This window comes from Mesoplodon mirus (genome assembly GCF_964341445.2).
Source record: "Mesoplodon mirus genome assembly, chromosome: 7".
Taxonomy (NCBI): domain Eukaryota; kingdom Metazoa; phylum Chordata; class Mammalia; order Artiodactyla; family Ziphiidae; genus Mesoplodon; species Mesoplodon mirus.
In genome coordinates this window covers 44,651,480-44,665,811 of record NC_138983.1, presented here as the reverse complement: position 1 = coordinate 44,665,811, position 14,332 = coordinate 44,651,480, and the positions used below count along the sequence as shown (strand labels likewise).

Genomic DNA, 14,332 nt, shown 5'->3' with positions numbered 1-14,332 from the left:
CTTAAATTACTCTCTGTCCTTTCTGTTCATTCAGTCAAACATCCACTGAGCTCCACGATATGCCGGGCTCTGTGCTAGGTGCTGAAGAGCCATGGTGGAGAAGCCACAGTCTTTTGCTTCCTGGAGACTGGTATCAGTGGACAATGAACAAACAATAGTAACGATTATAGTGATTTCGAGGAGAGGGGACATATGGGCACAGAGGAAGGCAGGGCCCAGTCTGCCATGTACAGGAAAGCCTTCCCAGAAGAAAAGACAGAAGCTAAGACCTGAAGGACAAAGTGTGAGTTACTTGAAGAGAGGAGAAGGAATAGCACATGCAAATTCTTAGAGGGAAGAGAGAGAACGACTGTAAAAGAAGCATGAGGGAAGGGATGTGGGAACAGATGTATATGTATGACTGATTCACTTTGTTATAAAGCAGAAACTAATAAAATAAATAAATAAATAAATAAAAAAGAAGGCGGGGTAGGTTGACGGCAGGGGGAGGCTAAAAGGCTGGAGAGGAAGGAGGGCCCTGGATGAAGTGCCTTATATGGAAACCATGTGAAGGAGTTTGGCCTTTCCTGGAGCACCAATGAGCCATAAAAGGTCTGAAATTAGGAGAGAGATGGCCTGTTCTGGGCTTTAAGGGATTCTCTTTGCGGAGGTATAGAAGGTGAATTGACTAGAGGGAAGCAGAATTTCCATGGCTAGATCTGCAGCTAGAAAGGCTCTCCTGCAGAGTGACAAGTCATGTTACGGTATGTGTGGCCACCTCTGAGATGCTGGGTACTGCTAATGCTCTGCCGTGTCTCTGAGTGAAAATGCCCGGGGCCATCCTGGCGCATCCCTCACAAGCCGGGTGACCTTGGGCAAGTAACTTAAACGCTCTGTGCCTCAGTTTCCTTGTCCGTAACATAGGGGTGATCGCTATAATTTACAGGGTTGTCAAGGTGAAATGAGATACTGCGTGTACATCTCCTAAAACGTGTATTACTTTTTCCATAGGAAAATCAGTTTCAACTTAAATTATCTTAATTTAAAAACACCCTTTTCAGGGACTTCCCTGGTGGTCCAGTGGTAAAGAATCCGCCTCCAATGTAGGGGATACAGGTTCAATTCCTGGTCAGGGACCTAAGATCCCACATGCCCCGGGGCAACTAAGCCCGCGTGCCACAACTGTTGAGCTCGCGTGCCTCGACTAGAGCCCGTGTGCCACAACTAGAGAGAGAAAACCTGCACGCCACAACTAGAGAGAAGCCCGTACACCACGATGCAGAGCCCGCGCGCCGCAGCTAAGACCCGACGCAGCCAAAAATAAATAAAAAAACAAAAAACAGCCAAACCAAACCAAACCAAACACCTGTTCAGAAATATAACCTGCCAGGCCTTTGAAGACCAGACTGTCAGCTCCCGGAGGGGAGGGGCCTTATGCTGCTCAGAGCAAGTGACTGAGAAGTAGATTGAGGAGAGGCTCCTGTTTGTTGAATTCATGGACACGGTTCATGAAAAGATGGAGCTGAAATGTCCCATAGCAGAGGCTGTGGGTTGTGCAGATGTTTCTGGGGGTTGCATAGGAAGGCTTTAGCAACCTTGTTTCTGCACAACAGGGGAATTTGCTTTCGGGTCAACTCCAAGCAGGAAGTGACTCTTCCCATCCAATGGGGGTTTCAGACAGCTCCGTCCATGGCCACAGGACAACACCACCACCAATCAAACGCAAAATACTCAAGCAAGAGGGACAGAGAACTACAGCATGAAGCCAGAGCTGGTGTGCACAAGGCTTGGGGGAGGCTGATAAAAATTCAGCAGACATAGGAGGAAGGAACTTGGTGCATGAGGCAGTTAGTTTCTTGTGGGACTCACAGAAGCAGGGTTGGGTAGGGCTGCGTGGAAGCCCTTCTTGTGGCTTGCTGGTTTGGGGCTCTCACCAGTGCCGTGGTGAGGGGGAAATGCAGACACATGTCAGAAATCACAGTAGAGCCTTTGGAGCCCACTGGGGATAAATATGTTTAATATTTGTTTATAGTTTTGATTAGCTTAACTTCTCAAACAGAAACATTTCTACGCCTTGGTTCCTCAGAGTGAAGATAAATGTGAAGTGCCTGGCACTTGGTAAGCGCTTGTTAAATGGCAGCCACTGTAACTGTTATGATTAACAACCATTATTATGAATGTGGGCTGTCATCCTTAACAAATCCTTTCCTTGTTTTCAATTCACCATGCCCAGTAAAGAACGCTTGTGGGAGCTTTTCTGATAAGATGCCTGGAGCAGGTGCACACCCACATCCCCCATCTGTGCTCAAGACATGGGTACTCAGAGCAGGCAAACCTGAAGTGCAACCCATCCCCTTCCTTACAGAAATCTGCCCTAGTGTGGCTTATTTTGCTACCAGTTACCCAGTAACATGGCCAAGACCCATGGCTGGAAAAATCTATTGCTTGTCACAGTCGGTGAGCCCACGGTTTCAGGTGGTTTTGATGGCATCTCCGTTCTTGACATGCATACGGGTTCTGCTGGGAGGCAGCGTGCAGTACGAGGTATGTGCCCTCACTGCCAGCGCCTCCTGCCAGCACCCCTCCCACTGACTATTCCTTGCCCCACCGCCCCTGCCTTAAAAAGCCTGTGTGTGTTTTCAGAGAAGCTCAAGCCTCCAGGCGACTTTGAGAGAAGCTTGACGTTCAAGCACTCTGGGGAACCACTGAAGGATTGGGGCAGGTAGGTAGACGAAACAAGAGAAGGAACCTTTGGGGACCCAGTGTAGGAGCTCGTGGAGCTCACAGGCCCTCTGGGGTGCATTCAGGGCAGTGGGGACTGCAATACCTCTGCTGTCAGGAGGAAGAGCCCATCCGGGATGTGCCGGACCCCGCCTGCGATGACTCCCAGAGCCACTCCAGGGAACACGTAGGCGTTGTTTCCCTGCCCGGGAATGAAGGTTCTGCCATCTTCCAGAGTCACGCCTTTAAAGGGACTTCCACTGGCAAAGATCCCTCGGCCCTGGGGGCAGGAAGAAAACCAGAGACGGAGCTTGGAGCTAGGTTTCAGGGGTCATGGTGGCCTAGTTTCATCTCCCAAAAGTTGACCCCATCCTCATCATCTGCTAAATGCTCAGCATTGTGCTGAGGACATTGCAGGTGCTGAAAGCACACCTGTTCATCTGACCAGAAAGCTGAGCTCCCACTGAGTTACCTGGCAGCCACAAAACCACAGAATGGGGAAGGTGTAGCTTTTAACCTGTCACCTCCCCGGAGGGGCAAGCCAGGTATGCAAATGGCCTAGAGTCCACAAGCGCCTTGAGTTCTGGTCAGAGCTCTATGTTAGGGGAACCCTGAGCAGTAAAGTCTACTGGTAAGAGCCTGGGCTTTGGAGCCGGACCTGGGTTTGAGGGCCAGCTCCACTCCCTTTTAGCTCTGTGACCTTGGGCAAGTTACTTCATCTTTCTGAAACTCAGTTTGCTTATCAGCGATGTGGGGATTTTTTCCACCCTCGTAGGGTTGCTCGTGGTTACTGTTACTATGTCCTCTCAGCCCGGGGAAGGAAGGACTCCCCGCTGACCTCGGTGACCTGGTAGCATTTCTCAGCCGTGCACTCGGCCTTGCTGGTGGGGTTGCTCAGGGCAAAGATGATGGGGCGCTCGTGGAAGGAGGCCATGTCCCTCAGAATCTGCTCCGTGAAGGCTCCTGCGATGGCGGCAACGCCTACGGGGAAAAGGGGGAGGTAGTGGGGTGCCTACTCTTTATATACACCCCATTCCTCTCCTGGTGGTGGTGGTGGAACTAGGTACAACACAGAAGACTCAGGAGTCTTGAGGATGGCATCTGCCATAGGGATGAGGGAGGACAGGAGAAAAGGGTCTCCCTGCTTGAGTTGGCTGAGACCCCCTGTTAATTCCACTGGTCCACTTCAGGCCCCAGCCCAGTTAAGATGCACCTGTGAAGCATGCCTGGCCACTGTCCTTTAGAGTGGACTGCTCCCGCAGGACAGAGAGTGATGCCAGGGTCCCCTCCTTGGGGGAGGAGTGCTCATGTCATCCTGGTTAGAGGACCAGCCTGTGCTTTTCCACTTTACTGTATAATTCTGCATCACGCGGCCCAGCTTGGTGCCTTAGTTCTACGGTTCTTATACAGTAATACCTCAATAAAAGTTTGTAGCATTGAATTGGAAATGAGGGGAAAGAGCTGTGTTTCCAAGGGTTGCTTATGCCTCCTCGCTGAGCCTCAGTCTTCACCTGCAAGTCAAGAGGATTAGCTGGGCTGGGCAGTGGGTCGCTCCTCCTCCTACCTATGATGGCCGTGGGCTTCACCAGCCTCACCACCTCCTCCAGGGAGTTCACTTCAGGGTGGTCCTGGGCAAACATCTCTTTCTCATGGTTCAGGTGGCTCCTCCCCTGCAGGGAAAGGAAGAACATGATACAGCTGTGGTGGTGAGAACCGCTGGGCAGTGCCTGGATGCATCTGTGTACTCTAAGAGCATTCCCTGCAGAGCCCTGTGCTTTGGTCTGAGCTGTCAGAACCTTGGGCCCTGTCCTTTTGATCAAAATCTACGATGCAACCTAAGAATTTTAAATGTGTGTGTGTGTGTGTGTGTGTGTGTGTGTGTGTGTGTGTGTATTTCTTTCTTTAATCCAAATCACATATGGAGAACCCGTAAGGCCTTTCTTTGAGCTGCTGGGGTCACGGCTTCCTGGGCCAGGACAGAAAGGCTCTGAGGAAATGCCTGAGTCTGGACCAAGACTCTTGGCCCCAAGACATATAGCACAGAGGCCCAGCTGAGGGATGGGGACCTGAGTCACCCAGGGTCAGGGCGCTAATTTGAATGTTTTTGACAAGAGCCATTAACCTCCCGATAAATAATAATAAGCTGAGATCCAGGACAGGCTTGTAATGGCTGGCAGCTCCCAATGGGGTCCAGATTCCTTCCATTTCTTCAAATAGGAGTCAGTGGGTGACAGGCTGGTCAACGTTTCTGATGACTCCTTTGGGTCAGCTGGCCTCATGAGAACCAGAGTGAAAACACCAGCTCTGAGAGATCTTTGAGGAGGGGTGAGCTCAATGGGGTGAGCAAAGGTGATGTTGAAATGTGGGAAAGAGGCAAGTGGGGCAGCCTCCACCTGTGCCTGGACCATGTTCTGGAATGATCCCAGTTCTTTCTGGTGGGAACCTGCCCTTATAGGGAACAATAGGAAGGTCTGTTGCTTCTGAGGGGGGTCTCCACTATTCTTGGTTGAGAGCCTCGCGTTCCTATCTCTGTTTTTTTTTAGGCTCTCACTGTCACAGTCTATGTTAGTGAAATCTCAGGATTAAAACATGGAGCTCTGAGGGAAGTCCTGAGGGAGGAGGTCATCCAACTGTGCCCCTCACCACACTGCAGTCAGAAGCTGGACTGTCTCTCTCATTCATTCCTTCCTTCATACCTCAAACATCAATTATGTACTTATCACATGCAGGACCTTGACATCAAGACTATACAGCCTCACGGGGAGGGAGGCAAGGAAAGGGGCAACAGCCCTATCACGGGATAAGTGTAATATATGAAGGGCGGAAGGCTACATGAGCATAAACACAGGGAACTAATTGAGACCCAGATACTCAGGGAAGCTGCTTGAAGGAGGTACAGAAGACAGGGAGGAAACAGATGGAGTTGAGGGCTGTGAGTGGGTGTGTGGAAAAAGAGAAGGGCATTCCAGGCAGAGGAACAAAATATGCAAAGATGTAGAAGAAAGAGAGCATGTTACTTTTGGACAACTATGATTCAACATGGCTAGAGGTGAGTACAAGGCAGGACGTGGGGGGACATGAGACTGGAAAGAGCACACGTATACACATTTGCATGCACATTCAAAGCTTTTGGACAAGAGCAATTAAGGCTACTTTGGGATGAATCTTTTGCTTTGGGGATTAGGACACTGCCCTCCTTCTGCTCTCTCTTCTGTCTGAGCAGTTTACCCCTTGAGATCTCTTCCAGTCCAGTTCCAATAGCTGTAGCTATCAGGCAACCTCCAGGTCTCCAGACCGACAGTACCTTGACAATGAGCCCCTTGGAGTCCACCATCCAGATCTTCCTTGTGGCCTCTGCCTTGGGTACGCCTTCTTTCTCTAGGGCCATGACAAGGAGGTGGGCGATGCCCATGGCTGCCTGCGAGGTGGGTGTTTAGACAAAAGGCAAAAGCTGCTCAGGATTTTATCAGATGCTTCACCAAGATCCTCGCATCTTCCCTCACTACTCCCAGGAGGCCCAGTTAAGTCTCTGCCTTGAGACACCCAAATGCTGGGGCCCAGGCAGCTGCAATGATCACAACTCATCTGTGCTGTTTCCTCTCCTCAGAAGCCCAGAACACCGCTCCTCGCGGCTACTCCACCCATTCTTTTTTTTTTTTTTTTTTTTGCGGTACGCGGGCCTCCCACTGTTGTGGCCTCTCCTGTTGCGGAGCACAGGCTCCAGACGCGCAGGCTCAGCGGCCATGGCTCGTGGGCCCAGCCGCTCCGCGGCATGTGGGATCTTCCCAGACCGGGGCACGAACCCGTGTCCCCTGCATTGGCAGGAGGACTCTCAACTACTGCGCCACCAGGGAAGCCCCTCCACCCATTCTTATTCTCCTACTGGAACAACAGCAGAGAGCCCCCGATGGCACTTACTTCACCAGCACCTTGGAAAACAAACACGTGATTGGAGAGCTTGTTCTTGGTGATTCGCAGAGCAGCCAGGATCCCTGCCACGGCGACGGAGGCTGTGCCTGCAACAGAGTGGACGGAGATCACCCTCTGGCCACCGGGTCCCACCCCCAAGACCCTTGGCAGAGTTCCCCACACCTAGAACCTGTGATGGAACAAGCGACTTTCCCTCGCCCTTACAGAGGTCAGCCCTGTAGGCACGCAGGTTGTCGAGCAACTCTCTTTTGCATGATACTCTCCATGCACTCTTTTGCAGATAACTGTTAGTTTGAGAAATAGCTCCTGGATTGTTACCCTGGGAGAGAGGATCAGAGGGTCAGGTGCTGCTACCACCATCATTCATAAATGAAACAACAAGGACAAATACAAGGGGAGCCAAATACAAGAGTAGTTAGTCCTGCCCAGAGATGGGTGGTGTGACTATATTCCAGAGATAAATATGTCAAAAAAATGCACAGTGTGACAGTTGTGAGTTAAGTTTTATTTGGGGCACAATGAGAACTATAGCCCAGGAGACAGCCCCTCAGATAGCTCTGAAGAGGGGTGTGGGTGTCAGTGTATGTGATTTTGGTGAAGGGGGCGTACGTGCAATCAAGCACACATTTTGGCAGAAGGTTGCTGCTGGTTACAAGAAGCTTGTTGCTCGTCACGAGGAGTGGATGTCTCCGTTAATGATTTTAGTGTTTTCCTAGATATGAGAAGATGCAAGAAACTGGGCTCATAAAATCTTCTGAAAATATCTAAGTATCTGAAGGCCTGTTCTGCCAGTTTTTCCCAGAGCACAGAGTGCCTCATGCCTGATTTCTGCCTTGAACTCCTTTCAGGGTGTGTTGAAGGTCGGTGACTGCAGTGGCTAGTGACTTCATTCTTGTAGAACCAGATGATGAGCGACATTCTTTAGCTGGCAAATAACTGTAGACACTTTGCCTCTCCCCATTTCAGGGAGAAGGTGAGAATGTCTTCAGTTGTTGGAAAGATAGTTGCATCTTATTAGGCATTTTGTTAGAGTTTGTTGTTGTTGTCTGGAAGTACCAATGTGCAGGACGGTACGTATGGATGCTGAACAGCCAGAAGGGTGGACTGTGCCGATTACTGGGTAATCGTTTCTCCTTTGTCTGCAAACCACTTTTCAGCTTTACCAATTGGCTCTATGTGGGCTCTGCCAATAGGGGGTGCCAGAGGGCGACTGAAAGACTAGATGGGCAGGGAAAGAACAGCTTTTCCAGCATCATTCCTACTTTGTAAGATTGCTGGGTAAAATGTAGGACATTCAGTTAAATTTGAATTTTAGATAAACACGAAATAATTTTCTAGTGTGTGTTCCATGCAATATTAGCATAAATATTCTAAAAACTGTTATTTGTCTGAAATTCAAATTTAGCTGATCATCTGCATTTTGTTTTTGCTAAATCTGGCAACTCCATAGCCTTGGTTTTTTAATCTTACAGCAGCCGTTTGTTCCACAAGCAGCAGTTGAATCCAGTTTGCTGTTTGTCCGTCACTTACAGAACTAGCCTCGTAGCTCGTGCCCCTCAGAGGCATGAACGCTAGCCAGCTGTCACCGCGTCTTCCCTGTGTTCCCCCAGCCTCAGGGGTGGTAGCAGATCCTTAGTGTTTCTTTCTGGCTTTTCAGTTCTTTAATTCAGAATTCACAATTCTTTATGTCGAGTTTTCTCTGTTAAAACGACTGGTGTGGACCCTGACAGAGTCACAATAAAGTAATCGCAACTGGCAATGCTAAGCCTCTATGATGGTTAAAGAAAAGGAAATTAAAGTGTGACTGTTTATGGTCATTAAAATTGTGCAAATCAAAGAAACTGATGTTATCTATGGCTGGTGAGGGAGCAATGAAAAGGGCAAAGTTCAGCACACATTCCATTTTAAAGAGCTACAACCCTTTTTGGAAAACTATTTCCCAATATAGACCAAAGGCATAAAATGTTTTTGCCCTTTGACCTCATGCTTCTATTTCTGGGGATCTATGTATGAAGAAATCCAAAAGGTATGTGGTAGGATATTTATGACAGTGTTATTTATAATGTAGAATGACTGGAAATAACAAACACCTAACAAAAGAGCAATTAAGTAAATTAGCTAGTGCAGGCACTAGTAGGATATTGAAGCTATTAAAAATATTCATTATGAAGATGGTGTAGCAACACAGAAAATGCTATGAAGTTAGTAACTAACATCACATATTGTTCTAAGTGCTTTATATGTCTTAATGTAAAGACATTTATTTAATCCTATCATCATCCCCATTTTACAGATTGGGAAAAGACATTTATTTAATCCTATCATCATCCCCATTTTACAGATTGGGAAAAGACATTTATTTAATCCTATCATCATCCCCATTTTACAGATTGGGAAAATGAGGTACGGAGCAGTTTGCTGAGTCGTCCAAGATCACACAACAGAGTGAGGCTTTGAACTCAGGGAATCGGGCTCTAGGGCATGTGCTCTTAACCCCTAAATCATGCTTCACTGAGTTAATTGGAAGGAAGAGAACATTCAACAGTCTACATACTATGATTCTAATTGTAACAAAATATACACACAAAATCCAAAAGGAGCTACAAAATACTAATCGTTGCAGGGTGGGAGCAGGAGTGAACTTTCCGTTTTCTGTTTCCAGTTTTCCATTGGACAGAGAGCACCTTTTCCCCTCATCTGATTCTGTTATCTTTCACCACAGCCTTCTGCCTCCTGAAAGGAGCTGTACAAAGCATACGACACCAGGTGGCGCCAAAGATATTTCATCAGAGAACCTCCCAAAGACACTGCATTCTTGATGGGTCTGTTCCTTCTTGGAGGTCAAGTATCTTTTGTGGTTAGAACCCACAGGCTGAATAACAGCTTACCTGCAGAAATTCAGTGCTGGATGGAGAGCGTGACATCCAACAACTGTACAGATGAGGAAACTGAGGCCAGAGAGAGGCAGTGGCTTCCGCCTGTCAGTCACCAAGTTAGAAGTAAAGCAGGTAAACCTGGGTTGCTGCTTCCACCCCTTCCTGGTCTATGCAGCTCACACAGCCTTTCCTGACTCTGGAGTTGAAGGCAGCAGGAGTGGCCTTATGGGGTTTCCCTGGGGGAGACCTGAGGAGCAGGTGGTAGTGGAAGTGGAGGGAAGTGAACTTAGGTGGTGGATGTAATTGTTCAGTTGTGACTCTGGACGGGGTGGAAAACACAAAGCATTGGGAAATCTGGTAGAAAAGAGTTGAAAATTTCAAAAGGATACAATAACTGCCACTTATTGATTGCTCTCCCCGTGACCTTGGCTCTGTGCTATGTATGCGCTTGCCTGCATTTATTTGCTCATTTAATCTTTACAGCAACTCTAGGAAATAGGTACTACTGAGCTCCCATTTTTTCCCCTTTCAGAAGTGGAAAGTGAAGTTCAAAGAAAGTAGAAACAACCAGGAGAGAAGTGAATCCTCTCACCACCAACTCTATAAAACCTCTGCCTCCTGTCCATATACTTTGTCGTTTCTCCTGTTATGTGGATGAATGGTCCCTGCTCTTAGCTAAAGCCACCTCTAGCTGTGTGCTGGATCCCACCATGTTTACCTACTCAAGAAAGTTGTTTTGTAATTCTCTCCCTTTTTTTCCCCTGCATCCTCAACTGCTCCCTCTCTAGTGAATCACTGCCATCAGCATACAAATATGTCATCGAGTTCCCATCCTTAAAAAGCCTCCTCTTGACCCTATGTCATTCCCACCCTTTTTTTTTTTTTTCCCCTCGGTACGCGGGCCTCTCACTGTTGTGGCCTCTCCCGTTGCGGAGCACAGGCTCCGGACGCGCAGGCTCAGTGGCCATGGCTCACGGGCCCAGCCACTCCGCGGCATGTGGGATCTTCCTGGACCGGGGCACGAACCCGTGTCCCCTGCATCGGCAGGCGGACTCTCAACCACTGCACCACCAGAGAAGCCCCCCTCCCTATTTCTTACTTCCCTTTATAGCCAAATTCTTCTAAAGAGCTGAATATACTCATTACCTCTGTTTCCTTTCTTCTTGGTCTCCCTGAAACCCAGTCCCATCAGGCAACTGCCCCACCTCTTGTCAACCTCACCAGCACCTCCATCTTGCCAAGTTTGGTTGTCAGTCCTCAGCCCTCCTCTTCCTTGACCTTTCATCAGCATTTGATACTGGTGTTCATTCCTTCCTTTGGGAAACTCTGCATGTGGCTTCTGGAACCCCATGCTCACTGGCTACCTTGCTGGCTACTTCTCATTCTTCTTTCGGGGATCTTTCTCTGAGGCCATCCTCTGAAGTGGCAAGTTGCCCTATTCACAGTCCAGAACTCAAGAGGGAAAACAGCAGTTCTTAAATCCCATATTATAAAGTTTGGCAAAGAAAGTTATCTCCATCATTAACTTTCATTTTGAGGAGGAGGGTCTTGGGTAATGTATTAGGGAGTGTGTGTGTGGGGGGGGGGGGTACGCGGGCCTCTCACTGTTGTGGCCTCTCCCGTTGCGGAGCACAGGCTCCGGACGCGCAGGTTCCGCGGCCATGGCTCACGGGCCCAGCCGCTCCGTGGCATGTGGGATCTTCCCAGACTGGGGCACGAACCCGCGTCCCCTGCATCGGCAGGCAGACTCTCAACCACTGCACCACCAGGGAAGCCCTAATGTATTAGGGATTTAAAAATAGAGAGGAAGGAAGCTGCAGAGGTTTCTGGAGGCAGCCACTTGGAGAAGCCCGGGGGTCTAGGGATGTGTTAGAACATGTGCCCGTAAATGCTGAGGGCAGCTGAAAGCATGACTATTTGTTCCTCATTCATGATGAAAGAAAAACAAATTTTCCTTTTCAGAGGGAGCTTTCCATAATTGCATTTCCTGCAAACTGAGTACTGGAGGTTGTAGGTTCAGGAAATAGCACAAAAGGACTGAAAATGCAGTTTCTATTCTGCTTTTAATAGTCACATTTGACAAAGTTAAAGAAGTTTCCATTCTAAACCACACATTATCAGAGAAAAGGGAAAGAACTAGCTGCTTCTCAGGTGAGACAAGGCTGCTGTCTTAGGCAGCGGGAAGGACAGGGAGTTAGGCTCGGCAGGGCCCGGCCAAGGTGGCTTTGGAGGCCTGGGGCCATGGGGGATTGGGCATCCTCTAGGATTAGGTTGGCCCACTTTCATGATCCGCAGAATTACCTTCCCACAGCAGCCAGCGGCCGCCTTTCATTTGTTCATGAGCGTGTAGTGAGAGCCTGTTCTGGGGCTCCACTGGGTATATGGGTATATGAAGCCTTAGATTTATGAAGATGAATACAACAGTCTTGAGCACAGGGGTTAGCAGAATAACTGTTCAGAAAATTCAAGTTCCCCGTATTGGAAACCAAGCAAAGGCCTTCTAGATGACTTCGACCCTGTTTCTGTGTCATGAAGGGAATTTTCTGGAGCCCTTGGACTCTCAAGAAGGCAGTTCCCGGTCCATGAAGGAGGCAGGGTTAGACTATTCTGCCACCGGAGGGAATAATTACCATCTTCTTGGCTTCTTTGGGGATTTAACTGATGCAACAGGCTAAGGGGGAGGTCTCAGAGCAGCCAGGATTAGACGTGCGAAGAGACCCACGAGAATCTCAGGGCTGGGAAAGCCCTGTACGGGAAGAACAGCCTCAGAACACAGGACTTAGTGAAAAGGAAGGTTCTGGGGACTGGGGAGAGATGAGGTTGAAGCGGCCGGGGGAGGTTTCACTGTGGGAGAGACACGGGAAAGGCCAGGAACTGCTGCTTAGTGTGTGTGGTAGGAAAGGAGCAGCAGACCGCTGACAGCTGGAAGTAACCCCTGGTGTCTTGAAAACAGGACAAACCAGCTGGACAGACTTCAGAGCTGGGCCATTCCTCCCCATCTGCCCCTTTCCTACTGTGGTACCTGAGCCCCGGGGTATTTTGAAATATTCTGCAAAGCGGGTGACCACTGCCCAGTGTCACTCCCAGGCCCTGGGGAAGGGTGGGATCATCCTGGGGCCTGTGAAACAGGTCTGGCCCTGGGTGGGGTATCCTGGGGGAGGTGAGGTTTGAGCCGTTGAGGACAAAGAGAAATTAGCCAAGAGCAGAAGAGAGTTCTAGGCAGAGGGACCAGCACATTCAGAATCAGAATCGGCAGGAAACTCACAGAACTGACTAATTCAATGGGCTGGAAGAATAGGCTGGATGTGGAAAGAGGAAACAGGTGAGGTGGGCCCCTGTCTCCCTTCTCAGGCTTTCCCAGGCCTGCGCTCACACTGGTCCCTCTCCTCACCTCCACCAAAGCCTCTCTGTTTGGGGTCTCAACACTTCCTCCTTCCCTCTGGTACTTGTGTTGGGAGCCTCCTGTGCACCAGAGGTATCAGTACCCAGTACCAGAACTGAGTACGGTTACATGCCTGTTCCTGCGCTTACATCACTGCAGCCCTTACAACTACCTGGGGCCATAAGCAAGGGTGATGATGAAAACACTTTACGATGAGTTAGCATAGTGCCCATCCAGCCAGGATCAACGCTGGCCTTAGAAAGGCATCCTGATCTTTCTGGCAGTACTGGCTGAGGATCCCTCATGGCTGTGAATACTACCATGTCTATTTTACAGATCAGGAAAAGAAGACTGGGAGGATTTAAGCCACTTGGTCAAAGCCCCAAAGCAGAAAAGTGGGGATTCAGACCTAGGCTTGTCTCAGTCCAACATCTGACTGTTAAGCACTCTGGCTCACAGATGAAAACTTGAAAGTATGAGGGGTGACCATGGCCTGACATACCACACAGGCAAACTGACTGGCCGTCTGCTCTTGGGAATGTGGTGGGACTTGAGGGCAGTGCAGGTCCAGGGAGGCCTGGTGGGGTGGGAAGATGCTCTGGAGCTGACAGGCCAGCTGGGCTTTGCTGTCCCCAGCCACACTGTGGGCAGCTAGCCGTGGAGGCCGGGGGCCTGTGCTCACCAGGACAGCAGTATCCTGGACCTGGCTTCTTGGGAAGGACACAGCTGGCCAGTCCTCCAGCATGACCATTCCTGGCGCTGTTCCCCTTCCAGGTCTCTCTCTCTCTTCCGCTAAGAGCTGGGATGCTTCTGTGATCCCAGCTGAAACAACAAAAGTCACCTGAGCCTCTGCCTTTTCCAAAACTCCTGAAGAGGCTTCCAGCGATGAGTCAGTGCACGGGCAGCCCTGCTCACCCAGAACCAGCCTGGGTAGGCTGAGGCTTTCCACCCATCTGAGCTGGGAGTAGGGCCAGGGCCGGGGCGGGGGGCGTGCGGAGGAGACCATGGCAGCCCTGGGGAGCTCTTTACCCTGCCAGTGCTGGGGCTTCAGAGGCCCAACCCTGTGGTCGGCCATGTGGGGTTGGTGATTCCCAGGAGTGTGAAACAGCAGGACTGGCTGGGAGAGAGTTCAAATCTTGTGCCCCAGCTTCTGCTCAGCACCAGGCACGGCCCTGCCCTCATGGAGCTCAGTCTGGTGGGGACCCTGAGGCCTTTAGTTGTATCTTTCCTTATTCCACTGAGGACGTGAGGCTGCGCTGGTGTTCATTTCATGTGGGCAGCCTGGTCCCATCCCCCGCCATTCTGGGGTGTTCCAGAAGATTCTGACCACGAGTCCTGCTGGGGGGGACCGGGCCTGTGCCCAGCAACCACGTGCGGTTTGGTTTTGGTGTCTGTTTACCACTGTGATTCCTCCCACCCTCCCCCTTCTCCCAGCTCTCTCCAA

The 14,332-nt window shown here is 49.9% G+C and overlaps 1 protein-coding gene across 1 annotated transcript in view; it reads right to left on the bottom strand.

The window, feature by feature from the left end:
• ME3 (malic enzyme 3) overlaps nucleotides 1-14,332 on the bottom strand; it is a 104,606-nt gene that overhangs the window by 2,692 nt on the left and 87,582 nt on the right. The window contains exons 7-11 of the mRNA XM_082626456.1: nucleotides 6,619-6,716; nucleotides 6,005-6,118; nucleotides 4,265-4,370; nucleotides 3,539-3,681; nucleotides 2,807-2,980 (exon numbers count right to left, since the gene is read on the bottom strand). Coding sequence (XP_082482582.1) covers nucleotides 2,807-2,980; nucleotides 3,539-3,681; nucleotides 4,265-4,370; nucleotides 6,005-6,118; nucleotides 6,619-6,716 — 635 coding nt within the window. The remainder of the gene's footprint in view (nucleotides 1-2,806; nucleotides 2,981-3,538; nucleotides 3,682-4,264; nucleotides 4,371-6,004; nucleotides 6,119-6,618; nucleotides 6,717-14,332) is intronic.